At 34.7% G+C, this 20,816-nt stretch overlaps 1 protein-coding gene across 3 annotated transcripts in view; it reads right to left on the bottom strand.

Annotated features, from left to right (window-relative positions):
- The window catches only part of CFAP47 (cilia and flagella associated protein 47), a 298,916-nt gene that overhangs the window by 228,143 nt on the left and 49,957 nt on the right, over positions 1-20,816 (bottom strand). For all 3 annotated transcript variants that reach the window (XM_065848704.2, XM_071812057.1, XM_071812059.1), the window contains exons 25-30: positions 17,979-18,171; positions 16,361-16,570; positions 7,523-7,623; positions 5,261-5,389; positions 3,299-3,530; positions 2,315-2,524 (exon numbers count right to left, since the gene is read on the bottom strand). In XM_065848704.2, the coding sequence (XP_065704776.1) occupies positions 2,315-2,524; positions 3,299-3,530; positions 5,261-5,389; positions 7,523-7,623; positions 16,361-16,570; positions 17,979-18,171 (1,075 nt within the window). The remainder of the gene's footprint in view (positions 1-2,314; positions 2,525-3,298; positions 3,531-5,260; positions 5,390-7,522; positions 7,624-16,360; positions 16,571-17,978; positions 18,172-20,816) is intronic.

The raw sequence follows: 20,816 nt of genomic DNA, 5'->3' as shown, positions 1-20,816 counted from the left end.
AAATGCTGGAAAGAGGGATAAATAATGAAAAATGCCTATTTTCTTCATGGAGAAGAAAAGTTTCCTGGCTTATAGGTCAGAAGTTTACCTTGGCATATCTAGATTTACGTTGTTCTCCATGATTTTAACATGGCTAAAGTGAATAATAATCAAATTAGCTTTTCTTGTTATATAACCAGTCTGTCATTCAAATGAAGTGATCATACTTTTCTCATATACAGTCCAAATTCAATTTACTCTGTACATAAAAAGTCATACGTCACAGTTTGAAATTAGGATCCAAAAACTTATCTTCCCACAGAATTATAACTTGTTGATAATAGCACATTTTTGTTTCTATATTATGCATAGTAACATTATCTACCCAGAAATTTGAAATGTCATGTCTCATACAATTACCTAGCATGTTTTTTTAAGACACAAATATTTGAATCAAGGACCCAAAATTACATCGAGTTAGTAGTCTGGTTCTAAGATTCACCATGTCTTCAATTCTCATTTTCCACTAAAGTCATACACTCTGTCCCATGAAACCCCTTTAAAACTTCATTTCTTCCCAAACAATAAAACAAGGAAGCTTTTAAAAATGTATTGTTTCAGGTGTCCTATCTTTCTTTCAATGTTTTTATTTGGTAGATGTACAGGAATAGGTGTAATGTACAATTTTCATGCTCAGAAAACTTACATAACAAGATTACATTCCATCATAGTAAAGATGGGTTCTGTATAACAACGTTTTCATAATTGGCTGCATTTTATTATTGAGAAACACTATCTTTAAAAAAATCCCTCCTCATTAAGATCAATATTCAAAATTATGTCAGTTCTCCAAGATTAATATTTTCACACTGCTAAGATATTTTTCCTCAAGACACACAGCTTGCAACAAAGTAGCTAATTGTCTTGTAAATACCCAAATTTTCCTTTACTGTGGTGGAAATGTACCAAGAAAAACTTTTGAGGGAAGGAAAATAAAAGCAATACTTGAATGTTTCTTGAAATAGCAAACAACATCCACCTGCTTGAGCAAGTGGAAAAAATGAAAGATGAATTTTTTTTAACCATGCTAACCGGAAAGTAGTGTTTGGGGGAAGAAAGCTGAGAACTGTATGTTTCTATTCTCAGAGTGCTTTCCTGAGCTTCAAAAGGAGGGAATTTCACTTTCCACAAATCACAATGAACATGCAGTGACAGCAGATGACACTAGCCTTTGAGATTTGATGACAAAATACAATGGGACATATCCATCAATTCCTTTATTTAGTATCAGAATGGATATTGAAGTTATGAAAACAACAGGAATCTGTAAGCATTGTTCTTGGTTACTGAAGAAAGGCAAAGATATTTTTTCTGCCACTGCCGTGATGGCTCTTTCTTATCAACTGCCGCCATGTTATCTGTCATGCACAGAAGAATGCTATTCTCACTCTTCTTAATAAAACTGACGCGGATAGAAGTTGCAAATAAAGGTCTAGTGTTGTTGGACAATGTGCATTGGTTTCATAATGAGTTTGGATACAGCTATATCACTGTTATTCTCAAATTAAATGCTAATATTTAGAATAGTATGTAAATTCCAGTTTTTAAATGGCTTTACAGCCTCTTGAACACTAGGTAAGTATGCTAAAAAGAAGCAGAAATGCTGTGTTTCAGGGCTTCTGATGATCTCTAAGGATCTCATGACATTACACTTTCTCTGAAGTTAATTTTCTTCTCTGTTTCACAGCAGCAACAGCCAAGAAGGATGAAGAAGAATTTATAAACCTTTTTTTGATTTGCACCGTCTTTGACGGTTGTTCCTTATTATGTGACAAGATAAGACTATCAATGAGGTTAACTAATAGCTGAATTTATTCAGTAGCAGTAGCGCTTCCATTTCTTGGCATTTTATTAATATAAAAGACAAATAGATTACAAAGTAAGTCTATAAAATTTTTGCTAAAGCCAGTAATTATAAGACAAAGAGCATCAGTGAAGTAGTAAGATCATTAATGACAAACCCAATCTGACTATCCACTGAGTCTGTTTAAGTAACAAGGTTGAAAGTAATGTTTTGTAATTAAGGGACCAGAGTTCCTGTGAAATTCCTGTGTTGGATATAACCTTACCAGAGAACACCTCAACTAGTGTAAACTGCAGAGGATAAACTTAGTAAAAATTAATTAAAGTTTATAATACATAAATCTTAGATCACAAAAGATACAACAGAAAGGAAACCCTAAACCCGCTGTATAATATTGAGTTGGAATTATGTATAAACTGTGCTAATAAAAAAGTGTAACAGATGCATGTACATTATCATACATGTACTTACTTCAGGAAAGCAAGCAACGAAGAATGCTGATAGTGGAGCTGTAACATTCGTTCCACTGGATCAAGAGGCAATGACTGGTTTGCTGTAACCCCTGGTACCAGCTGTCCACTCAGATGCAATAACATGTCATAAACAGTCTTAGTATTTTTGCCAAGGTCTTGTTTAAAAACCTTTTCTTGTGAAGAGGTCTTCTGGACTTTACACACATCACTGAGAGAGAAAAAGTAAATACTATTCTTTCAAATGCACAAAGTGAGCTAACATTGCATATCTATCATGGTGACAAATTTAATAAACCATGAGGTAAAAACAGCAGTAAAAAGGTTGAAAAATGTAGGACTTTTTCCTTTTCACAGAACTTTTGATGGAATATTTAGTATGTGAAATATTTCATAAAGAAATTTGTGTTTGTCACTGCTTTCTGTCAAACACAACTTTGATTTCTATCATGTTTATAAATGCTGATGCATTTGTGTCCCAGGAGATTGGCTTCTTCATTATTTATAGCAAGCTAGATAAGATCAACTAAGTGATGTCTCTAAGACTCATGTATTTCCAGGGTGTGTGCAAGACAATTATGAAATTTGCTTTCCCATCTGTTACTTGATCTTCAGACTACGTGAGAAGAAAAAACATATATTGTTAAAACATTTATCCCACCAAACAAGAGACAATTGCTGTAACTGTGTTCATTCTGGGAGGAGAATCAATTTCAGTTAAGAGGGTGACATACAGTTTGAACTGCATATTTAACATACACTGCATTACAATATATCAGAGCATCATAGTTGTAAATGTATTTTAGGAAGTGAGAAGTAACACCTGAATGACATTTTCAAAAAACAGCATGTAGATATTACAATTTTAATATACAGCTGTGCATTAGAGCATTTATGTTCCCTAAATCATTTTCCAATCTCTTTAGTATATATGTTAACATTTTATTAGGCAGACATAAGTTAGCTGTAAGCAGATATGAATTACCGTCTGAGTGAATATGGTATTGAAATAGGATTTTGTCCTTTAGACCAACCAAAGAGAGTGAACCAATTCTTAACAGCAGTTAGGGTTTTCTGAAAAAAGTTGTACTCCTCTTTATCTTCATCAGGAAAAAATGATAATTCAGATTTATTTTCTCTCTCATCGCTTTGACTGTCACCTTCACTCTCTTCACTTATTGTTTCATAACTCTCACTTTCAGAAGTAGTGTCTGATTCTGAATGACACAAAAAAAAATCCAGAAAGATTTCTTATTTCCTTATTTTTGTCTAATGCAAAAACAGTATTTTTAATATGCAATTGTTTTCAGAAAACAATAAACTGTCAGACAACGAATTATTGACTTATTTCAGGAATAAACAATTTAAGTGATATGTACACATCTTAGGAAAAGAGCAAAATGTTTTCTTGAAATCTAATTTGCTTCGAGAAAAAAAAATATTACCAAATCAGAAAAAATAAATTCAGGCATGACTTACAAAACCACAGACAGCAATCTTAAAGAAACAGCCTTACATACAGCCCCCATAGGGACAGCTTTACCAGCTAGCCAGTGCTAAGTTCCTCATCCCAATCACATTGCATGGCTCAGTAACTGACTTGTGTTCAAACAGTTTATCAGGTATTGTATAACTAAGCCTACATCCCAATCTACAAGTCTTTGGACTTCTATAACTTCTGTTAGGACTTCTCTCTCCTAAATTCTGATCTGGTCAAAATTTAGATTATATATTTTAAGGACTACTATTTGTTAACACCAACAACAATATTATTGCATGAAAGATAACTAAGAAAACAAAGAACACTTTTCTTCTTAGCACAAATAACTTAGATGATCACATCCTTGAAGGTGTATTTTAATACCGCTATTGCAGTTCTGATGTTTCATTAAATGATGAAAAATAAAACTAACTAATACCTTAGACAGCGAATAGGGGGAAAAAAAAAATCTTGTTAGGATTTAAGAAAAAACAACACAATATGGAGAAAAGACACTCGTCCTTTTTAAGATCGTCACCCAAGGAGATCTAAGTTTGTGCAGTTCTGCCAGCTGACAAGATTATTTTCCCCATCTCATCACTGCCACCTTTGCCAGAGCTTATTGCTTTTTGAGATCTGAAATCAAGTTGCTCTTTTGAACTCTTCTTACATCATTCCATTAAAAATGAATCATGTTGGTAAAGAGCAACTATTTAATCTGTTTAACTACCTCTATTTGTCTTGGCAATGCCTTGGAGAACAATCACTCAAACATCAGCAGATCTGCCAGAGTGGAATCCTATCAGTGATGAAACAGCAGCAATAACTTCAGCTGCTTTAACTTCCTAGCTAGAAAACTAGCAGCTGACAGAGATGACAACAGCCTCATATACCAGTCACCTGACAATATGGCAGAAGATCTATTACTCTTAGTTCATATGGAATCTTATCTGAGCCCCACTGACAGCAGTTGTTTTTATACAGTACCTCATAAATGCAATACAAATATTGAAGTCTAACCTGGGCATACAACTAGACCTTTGCAAAAATATAGCATATTTACAGAGTGTATGTGGTTGGTTAGTTCATAACTACATAAACAATGCCCTTCTTAGCAAATATTTGCTTAGGTTCAGTCAATAGTTATTTTTCTGCTGGCTCCTCCATGGACATTTTATTGCAGATGGGACCTTGACTTTTTTTTTTTTTTTAATATACTTTGATTGATTTCCCTTCCACTTCGCTGGCTAAGAGGAGGGAGTTTTGTCAGCTTCTATACTCTAGGTCAGGTTCCCTATGGTGTCACAGGAGAGGATAGCCTTCCCAATATTCATTGATTATATGTGCAGAAGCATTTCAGGCAAAGCTTACAAATGGAAACATATCTCTTTAAAGCAGTAAGCTGAAAGCTTTAAAGCAGTAAGTTGTAAGAGCTCGAAGAGCTTAAATTTAATAGCTGCATTATACCTGATTCAGAATCTTCATAGGTTGAGTCAGTGGTTGCACCAAAGGAACTTGAGGAAGAACTATGTGAAAGTGATTGCGGAGTATAGCATGGATGTAGAACAACTTCTCCGCTACTGTAGTGTTTACTGTCTATAAAACAAGATTACAAGATGCAGTTGAGAAAACATATTTTATCGTCTGTTCTCTAATAGGTTACAAATGGATATCTGCTTCTCTATTTTTGTATTTTGTGCCTCACTTAATCAAGTAACAGTTCTGATTTTACTCATTATGAAAATCTCACTTTGGTCATTTAGACCAGGGACAAAAGGAAATTACCTGCATATTTTTTCGATTAACTGTATGTTTTATAGGATGGGTCTTCACACTTGCAGAAAAGCACTCATCAAAACAGCATTAATTCAAGAACACTAAGTCATGAACAAAATGTTCTTAAGGAATTTTAGCACAGCTCTGTAGTGAGTCTCAGCACACCATTACCAAGCTCTTTCAGACTCAACAACACATATTTTACAAACCAAGCTCAAAAGCATGCTTTGTCAATTCTTCAGTTCTGTCAGAATGTATGTTCTGACATTCTCATGTTGGCCTATGATAGGATTAGAGGATCCTCTGCTATCTATCTCTGATGTCAGCCTCCAGAACAAGAGTAGATGGGGAATCCAGTGGAGTTTCTAGAGAAGTAAACATACCAACAAGAAAAGGAAGAGGTCTGTATTATTATCTTTAATTTTTTATTGCTAGCACTGTTATTCATGTGGTTTGGAGCAAATGAAACAAGAGCATGATGTCAGATATGTGGAAGCAAAGCCTTCTTGAATAGCTTTCAAAGCCACTGTGCTGTATTGATATGGTTTGGTCACATTAAACAGCATTCCACACCAAAACAGTCCATAAAAAACCCACATAAATTCTCATGGAATTTAGCAGTAACAATTTGTTCCAAAACTGATACAAACTAGTACTTTAAACAAAATAAAAAACAATCAATACAGGACAAATATCCCATTACTAATGGAAGATTAGTTCTAAAATCATCACTCTGTGTATGTCTTAATCCTCAGAAGAAACCTACAAAGCAACTTCAAAAGTTAAGTTTGCAAAAATGATCTATTCGTCACCAAAAAAAAAAAAAAAAAGAAAAAAAAAATCACATGTTTACAAGAAATCTTTTCTCCCCTTTCCTGTCTTGATTTTATTGTGTTATTATCCATGAATGATATGGAACCTGTATCTATATTCTAAATGGGAAAAAATAATTTAAAAAAATCATTAGCCGTCTTCTTGCTAATCCCTTTTTCAACTTCACAAATACCAACTCTCTTCTCTTAGATAGTCCGATAAACACATTTAAGTTAATGCTGTCTTTTAAGATAAATCTATTTCAGACCAAAGGAATTATTAGCTTACCTGAAAAACTTGTCTATTTCATCAAAATATATTATTTCCCAACAACTACAAAAAATATAATAATTTACCACATTTTTGAACCTGTTTTGAGCAGGAGGTTGGACTAGATGACTTGCAGAGATCCCTTCCAACTTGAGTTATACAATGATCCTAGTCTCTTCCCATAAGCACAGGTGCACATGAAAAGATTATAGGTCACTGAGTTGGGTAGAAAACCAAACAAGGTGGGTAGAAAACCAAACGGGGTGGATGAGGAAGGGCAGGAGGCTGGTAAAGATGCAGCTGGGGAGGGCGGGCACAGGCAGAGATGCAGAGAGACACGTTGCAGTTAGAAATATTTCTAGTCTCTGATGGTAGGCTTTTATTAGGCCTTCAAATATGGCTCTGCTCTCCAGCCTTCAGGGTCAGTAATTAAAAAACCTGAAAACTATTCCCAACAGGCAAATAATGATCACATTTTATTATAACAGTGTGTGGCTTTCCTCTCTTTAGCTTTCTTCAAAACACATGCAACAGTTGTCCTAGATATTATTGATGATCACTATCAATATAATTTATGTTCCTTTATTGTCTGTTGTTTTGTCTGTTTATTCATATTTTAAAAGCTTCACAAAATGTTCTGCAAGATTTAGATTTAGATTTGTCCAATATTTTTCAATAAACATTACCTAATCATTTATATAAGTTTTCCTCATTTTCAACAAGAAAACAAAAGCTATTAAACTGTTTTAAAAATTTAATTGCAGTATCACCTTGTAATTAATGAGAAAAACAATTGAACATCCCTGTTATCACACTGAAAATATTGCAGGATATAATATAATATTAAGACATAGAATGTCGACTGCTTACAGTTTCTTAAGGTAATTTGTTGATCAGAGCGGTGAAATGCCAAATATGGGTATAAAGTAAGAAGGCAATTCTCTGTTGTTGCAGCAACTTGAATGGAAAACCTGTTCAAAACAAAATACAAACATGATAGTTTTTTGATTTAGCCATAGTAATCAAGGTATTTCAGTACAAGAATGAAAGACAGAATAAAGGTGTCTGGATAATTTCTTTCCTCTTCTATTCTAGCTCAGTAGGAGAGTATACAGATGGGATTGCATATGCTAAAATGATGAAGTTTAGTATAGTATTTCCAGTTCATCATTTTACTAGGAGCATGAATGTATCATTAATTGGGAAGTCTAAGAGTTAGCAGAGATTTTGTGAAATAAATTAACTCAGTCTCTCTGAAAAGAAAAAACAATTAAAATCACAACTGACATTTATGAGTGGCCTAAAGGAGATTGTTAACTTCCTAAATATATTGTATACTTTTTGACAGGGGAAGTTTTTTTGGAAAGCAACATCTATTTTGATCTAACATTTATTCTTTGAGACTTGACAGAAATCTCAAAATACATATTTAGAAATAAATATTCAATTTAAAAAACAATGAGATATTGACTGCAGTTGCTAGAATATAATATAGATGTAGATGCTCCAGTGTTCTCTAGCGTGTCTGTACTGTCTGTAGTAGCAATATCAATCTGTACTAATCCACCTTTTCACCTTTTTTTCATATTTCACCTCAATCTCTCAGCATATAATCAACAAGCAAATTATTGCCATGAATGGATCCCTGTTACACATCTATGTATATGTTCTTAGCTCATTGCAACTAACAGGTTGCTGAGCTTAGTTCTTTGTCATTACACACCAGGTTTTTTTTACTCCACATTAACTTAATAACTAACATCAATATTAATTAACTAGCATTAATAGTAATTAACTGGCATTAATATTAATTAACTATTTTGACTAAGCTGTCAAAAAATACAAAGAAAAATGTATTTTAATAATTCAAACAGCATGCTGATATCCATCTTGCTTTAATACACTGAGAATTATGCATATTGAAAATATACCTTGCACAGAATAATGTATTTTCTATTTTCTTTAAATTACAAATTGAAGCATAAATTAATATTTAATGTAAATTTAGATTAATATTAAAAGATGTCACAAGATCTTTCAAATTAATTTATACTATGATATAAATTAGCTTCTACTGCTTCGTTATAGAATAACATAATCAGGGAAAAAAAAATGTTTTAAAAGTAATGGAAAGTATCTTTTCTTCCATCTTTCCCATTTCCTTCTCCAAATACAATATTGCATACCACTTTCAGGGTAGCTGTATTGAATAGAGAAAGGCTCCAACAAAATACATACCCATCTTTCTTGTTTGGAAATATTCACATTTCAATTCAAATTTCATCGCTAACAGTTATTTAAATCAATAATCCAGCTCTGCAATGTTTTGGTTTGTTCTTAGGACATGTCAATCCTATGGGAACTTGGCTGGGAACAGGGTAAAGGCCTTGGCCAGTTTCACCCTGTAGCACAGTATTTCTGTCAGCTAATTTTATGCTTTCTGCTTTTATTCACCAAAAATCTTAGCAGTAGGACATGAGCAGGTCAGATGGCTATGAGAGGTATATCTGTATCTATCTACATGTGCAAAATGTACATTTTTACATGCCCAAACCAGGTGTCAGAGCATAATATTTTTTCTACCTTTACCAAGCCATTTAAAGACACACAGGATCAATAACTACAACATAGAAGCATTTGTCAACTTCCAGCTTGCAACTTTACTGTGCTAAATGACAATTCTCAATACTCTGCAGGTACACGTTAGGTTAACTTCAGACAACAGAACTGGGGCCAGGGATGGAAGAAAGCTGGATGAACATTAATAAAATACATAGTTTTCAAGCTATATGAAAGTAACTCAGATGTCTGTATTATTTGGCTCAGTGAACTTTCTGATTTCTGTCTGAGGCAACCATCTCAGCCATCTTGAGATATGCTAAAGAACTACTGCAGTATATCTTAACCTAGTTACCCAAATTCAATGAGTGATACTGCTCAAAGCAAACATATTACTGCACAATCTAAAATACAAACAACAGCCATTGCTACAGGACACCTGTGTATAAATTAATGCCTCAGACCTCACAATGCTGCTTGTAATGAGAGCTCCTCCCTGTTCGGTGCTGCTAACAATCCAACAAGGACCTGTCTCTGCGGCTGCTGCAACATTATAGTAAGGGAAACAAAAACACTCAGCCAGTAGCAAACTCAATGCAAACATATTCTTAAGTAATTCAGAACCTTCAGAGTGGTCATAAGATGAAAAAAGGACGTGGACAATGCTGTACTTGTGCTGGTTGAGCATGAGTTGTGAAGAAACATCAGGAAACCACAAGAGTTATTAGTGAGTAAATCCCTGCCACAGGGGACAAAGATCCTCATTTTCCAACCTGACCCTTCATCTCTGGATGTTTGATGCTGGCCTGGGGCTTTCATCCAGGTTGCTGTTGAGAGATGGATGAAGCTTGTGCAACCCTTGGCCCTATTACAATTCTGCACGGGCACCAGTGAAGTTGATGGGGAGACCTGGAACATACCAGGTACAACAGCACAGCTTTTTGGGCAATGATCAAGGGAATGGGGAACAGGTGGCCTTCTCTTCAAACATGTCAGTGAGGGAAAAGAGCTCGAATATGAGTGGATGTATCCTGCAAGTCACCAACTGATTCTGCAGCTAATTTGACAGCAAGGATTTAGCTCCTATGGCCACAGGTTGCAGTGACCATGAGAGGCTGAGGTTCAGGATTCTGAAAGGAGAAAACAAGGCAAAAAGCCATATCACAACTCTGGAATTCAGAACAGCAGACTTTGGCTGGCAAAGAGCCACAAGGATCAAAGAGGGACCAAGGAACCTGCCATATGGAGGGAATGTGAGAGTTGTGGGTGTTCACCCTGGAGAAGAGACAGGTTAAGGGTATCTTATCTACAGGTATAAATATCTGTTGAGAGAGAGTAAAGAAGGTAGAGCCAAATTCCTTTCAATGATGCTCAGCAAGAGCAAAAAAGGCCATGGGTACAAACTGAAATACAGGAAATTCTGCCTAGTCATAAGAAAAAAAAATATCATGACAGTGGCTGAACACCAGAAGAATCTGCCCAGAGAGGGCTGTGAAGTCTCCATCTTTGGAGATATTCAAAAAACAACTGGACAACAGTGCTAATTCTGCTTTCAGGAGGAGATTTGAACAGGAGACTAGAAGATCTCTGGAGGCTCTTCCCAACCATAACCATTCTGTGATAATCAATATCAACTCACTTATTGGCCACCTATCGACTCAGTATTTTAATACGACATTTTCCCAAAAGTGGGATTTGAAAGGAAACTTCAAGAAGAATGAGTCAGTAGCTAAAACCTCACCCACATTGCAAAGGATGACACTCCATTCAGAAGGAAGTATGGCAGAAAAAAAAACAAAGGTGCTAGGAGCTAAATATTTGTCATATAAATTTCAGGCATTGACATATGAGGCACCAAACAAAAGCACACATATTTCCATACGAATATAGCAAATAGATTACAATAGATTATTCTGTATGTGCTTAAAATTGTCTTGTAGCACTGATCTTTATTTATAAAACCATTCATTAAGTGAGGTTACAAAGCCATAAGTCGTGTGCAACATATTTGTTCTGTATTTCCAGCAAAGCTTAAATAAATAATATAAAAGTCTGTGATATTCTATTAGAATGAAAAAGTACCTGTATTGTTAGCAAACATCAAGTTACTAAATTTGTTAAATTATTCAGTGTATTCAGTTTTATAATGCTTAATAAAACAAGTAAAAAAGAATTATATACCTGAACCATCATTGCCACTGGTATGTCAGTGTTTATTCTCTAATGCATGTTTCCAAAGAACACAGAACAGGAGAATGGTCATTAAATATATTGTGTTTACAAACATTCGAAACGTGCTGATCACTAAAAACTAAAGCTCCAACTGTGATGACAAGAAAGTACCATATAAAAGCAATTTGTTCACTTAAATTAACTCTAATTGTTTTCATTTTTTTGTTTTAATGTTTGTGGAAAGCCAAAGGAACCTTAATCAAAACATATTTATCCCTTTTATTTGCTCTATAGTATTTCAGACATTTTCTAAGCAGAAACAAGTTATTTGTTTTGTATCAGTGTACACCAAATGCTCTACAAATACAGGCATAGTTAAAAAATCCTTCTTCAACAGAATTCATTAACAGATGCAGAATATCACTAACAATTTCTAAAGAGAAATAATGCAAAGCCATTAGGAACTAATTGACGAATTTCTGTAGCAACATTTGTTGGGTAAATTTAAAACAATATTTAAGGGAAGTTCGCACTGCTAGTTTAGGAAACAAAACAAACTTGACATGAGAGTGAGGCATTTTACAGATCTTTAAGAATAAGGAATAACCTAGAGGCAGGGAACTAGAAGTTGTAATTTAAAAATAAATAAAGTCCTGCCCTCTTCTCTCCTCCCAAAACTGCTTGAACAGATCCAGAGATGACAGAACTGGAAGGGAGAAGAAAAGATGATCCATGCAAGCTCTGCCTTTTCCATGCACAAATGAGCAGTTCCCTGACACTGAGGAGCCCTTATTCTTTGCAGCAGGAGCTCAGGCTTCCACAGCAATTGAAATAATGAATAGTGACACATGTGATTTCACATGATACACAAGACTTATCCTTGGGAAAGTAGCCACGTTTTTTCTAGTAGCAGCAATGATGCCAGTTCTTAATTCCTGAATTAAGGCAGGGACCAGCAAAATGGAGTGCTTAATGGGTTTGGGCCATCCTGGTTTTCAAAAGCACTCCACCTATCTAAAACACCAATATATTATTAGGTCAGATGAATGCAGCAAAGAAGCATGCAAATATTAAGAACTCCAATACTTTCTAGTTCCCCGCTCTCTCCGAATTTAAATGATATTGAAAAAATAGACAGCTCTCATTCTCTAAGGCATGCCAGCAGAATACATGCATTTGACATTTCCCAGCAGTGCCCATTAAAGGCCTGTATGGCTTACGGACATTTCCCAACAGCAAAAGGCAACATACTCTTTCCATCAGCAAGACACTGAGATCTCATGGACAAGAAAAACAACTGTAACTGATTCATAACTGGGTACCTTATAGAGATTGTATCCCAGTTGCATCGTGTTGTTATTAGAGGCCGAGATCCCTGACATCCTCTACCTGAAGTTCCAGCCGTGAACAACACGAGTAACATCAGAAATTGCATGAGTTTCTCCAGCTTGCCAATGGGAGAAGGAAGGAAAATTAACAACTATAGAAGCTGAGAGGCAAGAACTTCAGCACATTTGTGTCATCAATGATCACAGCGATGTATCTACCCACTACATGGCAGGGGGGCGGGAGGGGAAGGCGGGGATATTTTGCTGTCCAGAGTACCATTTCATTTGATTGTATGACACAACATGTATCTGTTGTTTACTATTTATTTTTTAGAAATCATAAGTTAAATGTCATTTCAATCAGGATAGCAGAAAGCTTTCTTTCCTCTTAAACTATTTATCTGATCAGCAAATTAAAAGATATAACGACTGGAGGACAAATATACAAATGTGTCATGTTTGAAGAGGTCTTTTTTTTTTAATTTAGTTTTTCAGGTTGAAGGAAATAAGTGTCATAGCTAAATATTTCTTCTCTTTCATTAAATACTTGCTCAACACATTCTTGGATTTTATATTATCTTTTACTTCTGTATTCGTATCAGCCCTATGCAAGGAAATGTCATTTATTCTGTTCTGGAGTCAAAGGAGCAAAAAGGGAGAACAGAGGCTAAAAATAACATCAGAAATTAACTGCAAATTCTCATTTAAGGCAGCCATTAAATAAATATTAATGTACTTTCTTATGATCCATTTAATGGAATCTGTGCACACAGTAAATTACTTGCATAAATGACAACCATATATCTCTTCAGTTTTCTTTTACAGCTACATATAGCTTAGTTTTGCTGTAAAACATGATTGCCTATCATCTTTCAAATGCTTTTTGTAAAGCAGTCAAATTCAACGATACCTATCCTCTACCCAATGTTCAGTCTGATGTAAAGAAAAAAAAAAAAAAGAAGATAGATTTAATACGTACTACACAAATCAATCTTACTGAAGTTTTACACCTGAACTTAGAAAAGCAAAACACTGCAGAGCTTAAATAAAAAATTATCAAAACAGAGCATTTATCTCATCATACTCTTGCTTTGGAATATGCCTAGAATTAATTTCGCTTAAAATGTAAGACTCCTCTTCTAAATAGTTAAATACAGGACATGATATTGTACCAACATATGAAAACAACCTTTTAACTTGCTCATTTTAATTCTATCCCAGAACACAGATTATGAGTTGGAGTCCAAAATTTTAGTTCAAATGCTTTAAAAATATATGTTATTACTTTGAAAATAGAAATATAAAGAGAGAATACCCGACACAGTAATAAATCTTCAGCAATTGATGCTGTGAGTTTTCACAGCCTGTTAGACAAATCAGGAACCCATTCAAGACCAGTTACCTTTCATAGGTGTTATAAAAGGTTATAGGTTTCATTATTTTATCATCAAAGACACAGAAGGCCCAAAAATCTTGTCTCTCTGAAAGTCTCAAACTAACAAACCAGCATAAATTTATTAGTTACAACATTTGAAACAAACTGATCAAATGCTTAGATAATTAGTTAAATCATGTTTGTAGTTTGAATGCATTGCATAGGTCTCCCATAGGGAGGCACTGGGAAGAATGAGGGTAGATATGCAGAGCACAAGAAATTGCAGCTGCAGACTACCAAAGAATGGAATATCAAAGCACATAGTAATATTAACAGTAGTAACAAAACTCAGGTCTGTATAAATTGTCATAGACTTAATCAGAATAACAACAATATGTTTAGGGTTAGAGAATCAGGCACTTACTTAGGGCTGTTTCAATTGAAGGAAATAATTTTTTCTGGTTATGATAAAATAATTTCTTTACGAGCACCTATAGGAATAACATTACTACACTAATAGCTCACACAGAATCCGTTTGTTTTGGATGGAGTGCTATTTCATCCAGTTATGTTCAGGTTTTGCACCATCTGCTCCTACAGCCCACACGCACACACAACCCTCTCCCTGAGAGGAAATCACACATGCACTGGCAAAACAACATTTTTATTTCTGTCCTTTAACAAATACGTATGTACCACGTTTTAAAATACAGCAGCAATTTTGAAATTATTTGACATTCCTGAGCCTTATGTTTTCACCATTGTGAACAGGGATGTCTTTTAAAGTTATGACTTTTATTTGGTATCTTTTTTCAAGAACACATTGAGTTTGCCCTTAAACTGATAATGGTATCCTTCATTTCATTTTAACGGTAAATATAGAAAAAGTTATTATACAGTAGAAAGGGTTATTTCTCTATAACAAGGCTTAAGAAGTTGCTAGTGCATCATATAAAAATAGTTATTAAAACTAAATATCGTGCCTGCTCAGCAGCTATATTTCAGGCCACATCATAAGCTTAAATTATCCTTTTCTCATAATTACTGCAAGCTTTAGCACACATTTATGAATCACATCACACACAACAATTAAATCTTAGAATTAAAAAAAATGAGTAAGAAATAGATTGTTGGCTGACAATCTGTGCAGAAAAATATAAAATGTTAGTCCAATGTGAGCAGTAATAACTGAAAGGTCCATAACCCTTGCATCAAATTAATATAAAATTCAGTTTTACGCTTAGGTAAAAAACATTCTAAGCTGTAGGGTGGAGATACGTAACTCCCAAAAGAGTTGCTTTACTGAAAATATTAACTGCAGGAATGACTTCTAATTACAACAGTACCTATCTTTCCTCCTCATGCAAATACCCATTCATCCCACCAAAGGGAGATATGGAAAAATGCTGAAAACATTTAATAACAGATTTGATCTCTGTTTAGTAGGGGCAGGCAGACCTTCTGCATTGCTTTTTACCATTAAAGTTACCTAAAAAAAACCCCGCCTACTACTCTAAAATAAAAATAAGATGTATGTGAGACTTTCAGTGTAACTCCCCCTCGAGATGTCTCCCTACCTCTACTCATAAGATGTGTTTTCTGAAATTCTTGGTTACCAGAAGAACACCTGAAGCTTGTGAGAGGATTGAAAATGGAGCAATCCTTTGCAAGGTCATATCACTGCAACTTTGTAAAGATTTGCAAATATGTGGTAAGAACCACTGGCTCTTCCAGATGTCATTAGAATAAAGCCAGAAAAGACATTCTAAACCAATTACAAATATTTCATTTAAAAAAAAAAAAAAATTAATTGTAGGAGACAGGGTCAGTGGAATAAAATTTCACAGAGTTTGAATCAACTCAAAATCAGACCACTTTGAAATCCAGCATGGACTGTAAAATTTTAACCAGGTGTTTTTGAAAAAGCAAAATATTTTGTAATAGAAAAAAATGGGATTTGCTGAATCAAGACCATGTGTTCCCAGAGCAATCTGAGAAGACTGAAGTACACATAAGAGTTACCACTAGACACAAACAAGATACAAGACCTCAAGATGGCCACTCAGGTGAATCTTACCTTAGAGTCTGAAGTTGAATTTTGTGTTTTCAAATTGCAATTCAGTTTCAAAAAGAAATACATTTCTATGCTTTATTTTCATTTTTTTCAGAATTATTCTTGAATGCCTTTACCCAGCCATTAGGAGCTCTGTGACTGACTTCCAACTTTGTCACTTTGGACCCTACCCAAAAATGAATTTGAATTGCACATGTTACCTGTTTTCTTCTTCATCAGTGAAGAACATACGCCCCGAAAATGACACTGGCTTGGATGATCTGAAGCTGATATGACAAATTAGTTCCTTATTTGTGCCATCTGATGAAAGAACAATATCTTGTCCTTCTGGGAACTGTACAGAAAAAGGGCAAATCCTGTCACCATCTTCAAGATCAAGTTCTGGAAGTTCAACTTGAATTCGTGATTGCCTGTGTTAAAAATAGGTAGTAATGGAGTTTATGCTCACAGGATGACAGTAAAGTTGATTTACAGATTCACACATTTACAAAACTGCTTTTCATACTTAAATACAGAAGAATAACTTCAATTTTGAAGTATAAATCAAGTGAAACTAACTGAAGAATAAAAATTCCTTTAGCATTTAGATGCTAGTTTGTTTTCTACATATGTATCTGAACACTTTATATTGACCCGCAGCAGTTCAACATCCAAATGAAAAGCAATTTCTACTAACAGTGCTACAAAGGGCATAAATATAACTTCCTTACTGTAGGTTTCCTAACTGAAAGCTTTAGTTAATAATGATGAAGCTGCAGTATTGCACAGCAAGATAAAGCACGTTTTAAAATAGAACAAGGGGAAATTCGTGAAGATAATGATGATGCTTGCCCCAGTCATGTAATTTTAGGTTGCAGTTTTGAAATAAGAACGGCAGTCAGTCCAGGCCCTTATGAAATCATTTCAGTTCAAACCACTGAGGCACTGACAATAGACAAATCACTTGACAAATTACTACAACTCAAACAAGGTAAAACAATGGTAATTTGATAGTAGAGTTAATTTCATTAATTTATGGCAACTTAAAGAGTTTTGCTCCATGTCTTCTGGTATTGAAATGATACCTACATAAGGACAGCAAACTAATATTACTGCTCTTTACTAAATACAAAGAGGAAAGTTATATTTTAGTAAACAGAAAAGCATGTTTCAATACAAATGCACAGGAGCACTTGGAAATATTAAAAGATTAAGGTTTTTAACAAATTAGAATAGGTGTGGTGGGGGGTTATGCTACATAATATGAAGATTATAAAAAGGCCCTCATGAATTTAAATAACTGGATCAAGTGCGTAATACACACACACACACACACACACACACAAATAATAATAATTAGGATAAGAGTAAAACATTTGTGCTGTCCTCCTTCGTACTAAAACTTTGCTTAGGAAGAAAGAACCTAGTGATTTATAATCTGTGGAGTAGAGAAAATAAATCAATAGATTTTTTTCTGATTGCAATGTGAAAAAAAAAAGAAATAAGACAGTGATCTCAGTATCTGACTAAAGTTAAAAAATCCTGGTAAGACTCTCTTCTTAATTTTTGTGCTATTCAAAGTAATTTTAAAAGCATCTAACAGAGTGAATAAATCAGAAGATGGTCAACTCATGAAGTAGGAATGTTTTGAGGACAGAACATGGGCTTGTTGAATATACAGCAATATTAATTACAGGAACTTTCTCTTAATTATGCAAACCCGTCTGCTGAGCAGAAAATAGTAACCTTCACAAACAAAAAATAATTCACATTTTCAGAAGAGAACAAAACAAAAAAATATTCAGGATTTCTGTAATAAATCTCCTTAAAGATTTTTACCTTAAATAATCTTGTGGAATGATATTGATGGTTGTTTCAGTTTTCACATCCAGAGGAACTGGCATCAGCATTAGAAAAGGGGGATCAAAATTTATTTTTGGTGACTTCACAGTGCCAGACAAAGTTATTTTGTAATGTGATGGATTATCATTTAGACACACTGATATTTCAGATGAGTATGTCCCAGGACAAGCTGTTGAAAACATGGGGGGAGAAGGGGAGGGAGAAAAAAATATGTATTAACATGAATACATACAACTAAAAGAGTTATAGTAAGAAGGTTTTGATTTAGTTTAGTTTTGTGCGGTTTTTTTTTTAAAAAAAAAAAAAAAAAAATCGATGTTGCTTTCTTACTCAAAACCCAGCTTAACATAAGTAAATGTTGTATCAGAAGAACTACTAAGAAAGCTTAAGACACTTGCCTGTAGCAAACCAGAAATCCATATTTCTTCTTAATTTGTCAGATATTTTTCAAAGCTTGCATTCTTCATTTACTGTATTAATATTCCTTTATATATGACAACAATGTAACACTTCTCAGAATTTTAAGAACTGCAATCACATCATCAATTACACTAACACAGAGAATGCTAATGTTATAAAAGAAAAAAATATCAGAACCATCTGACTGCCAAGATGAGAAAAAGTTGGTGCCTTTTAAGATGGCAACCACTACATTTTAACAGATGACTCCAAACGCTGTACTGTTGCCAAGTCAGCTTCACACAAGCCAGCAGGATGGGTTCTATCCTCCACTGAGAGCATCTCCCATTCCCTTGAGTTCTGCCCCTTCTCCCACCATCTTGCTAACTGCCAGTTTGCTCTAGAATGGAAAAGTACATGTTCTTTCACTGATACAGGGAGAAAGGTGCTTCCTTCCACAACAGTTACACTATCAAAATGGTGTTCCAAACCATGCAGTGCCACTTCCCCAATTTTCAGTCAGCCCCACCTGCTAAAGAGCTAGCAAAATAAAGAATTTTGAGGGACAACTAAGGAACACTTCATGTATTTAGAAAAAAATCTGCATGACGTGTTGTAAGACAGCACAAAACCTACATTTTAATTTTTGAGAAAAACACCTTTCCTTTCGGTTCCCCTCTGTCTTCAGAATAGTAAGTATGGAAACATCCTCAGCTAATATTAAAGGAGGAAAGAGAGAGAAAAAAAAGCTCTTCTGAAATTAACTCAGATAATTATTTTCACAGCCTGAGAAAGAGCTGCCATTGTTTACATACACAAAGGAGAAAACCTAGTGTCTTCAAAAGATTCTGTCTCATTCTCTCCTCATAAGAGCCAATTTCTTCACGCAGATGATAACAGAGCACTTTCACGGAAGACTGGTAGCTCACCAGGACGTGGCCTGCAGAACCCTTCTTTTCAGACTAAAAAACATGAAACCAGATGAAAGGGAAACTTGCTGCAGTGTTTGCAGCCTTAGACTAATTCTCTGTTAGATGGAAATCAACTTTAAGAGACAATACTGCTGAGAATGCTGTGAAGCTTGTGCTTCTAGGTTTCGATACAGTAAGAACACACCCTTTTTCTGACACTTAGCCCTTTTATGAAGGAAAGGTGAGAGCACCAGAAAAAGTAATGGAGATGCTTGTAAGAACAGATGTTTTATACAAGTTAGTCCCATATATGAGCTAGACAGTCTACTGTCCTACAGCTGTGCTCTAACTAAACCATATTTTGGGCATCCTATCTTCATATTAGACATACGTAAGACAACACAAAGGAAAGTGAAAAACCATAACCAATAAATGCCATACGGAGGGAACACTGTGAAGGAAGAAACCTACAGGAGCATATGTCAGTACCAAACAACACACAATTTCCACTAACTCACATGTTAAAATACTCGTATTAACCATAGTTCCAAAGTTAAACCTTTGAAAGTTAGGTAAGAATAGCATCAAGCTTTCCTCATACACACTTTTCATCCATACCGTACATAATTATAACAAATCCATTAACTACATTATCATATCCATTTGCCATAGAATCCCTGACTCACAAGGACACAGGGACAGTGAGTATTCTGCACCACTGATCATTCTATGTGGCTCCACATATTTACTAACATCAAAATTCCGCATAATATGTAGGCCAATAATTTATTGCTTATGTCAGAAACACCAAGATGTCGCCATACTGAACGATTCCATTAAGTTTTGTTCATTAGTTTTTAATGCTTAGGATGCATGTTTTCATGATATTTCATGTTAAATAAATTACTTTGGAATTAATGAGAATTACATCCTGAATTAACAGCTGAAGTCATGATTTTATTCTATTAATCACACCTTTCACAACTACTGTCAAAGCTTGTGCTGCTGCTACCGTTCTGATATACCACCATTAATTTCTATAGGGCAAACAATGAGTCCAGCAGATGTGAACGTTTTCCTCAGGGAAATTTGGTGGTATTTACAAATCTGCCAATTTAAATTTGTCAAGGGCTAACAAAATCTGTAGACTTGTATGGGAAACTTCCCCTCTGTCTTTTCTAGATATATTTTTTAGGGAAAAAAAAAAAAAAACAAAACACCAAAAAAACATTTGTTGCTTTACCTTAGAAAGAATTCTGAATAAAGGAACACAACTTTTAAAATTACATATGTGTATATATTCATTAGCTGCTTCTTTTTCAGTCTAATTTGCACTAGAAAGCCCATCCAGTTCAGAGTGCTAAACTCCTTGGCATGTTATCCTGGGACTGTACTTTATGCAGATGCCTTGTTAATAGAAACATGAACAGATCATATTTCTGCTGAAAGTCAGTTAAAAGCCTAAGCAAATTCTGCTCCCAATACTGCTCATGCACTTCTGGAG

The sequence above is a fragment of the Patagioenas fasciata genome, chromosome 1 (assembly GCF_037038585.1).
Source record: "Patagioenas fasciata isolate bPatFas1 chromosome 1, bPatFas1.hap1, whole genome shotgun sequence".
Taxonomy (NCBI): Eukaryota; Metazoa; Chordata; class Aves; order Columbiformes; family Columbidae; genus Patagioenas; species Patagioenas fasciata.
This window is presented reverse-complemented; position numbering and strand designations above follow the sequence as displayed.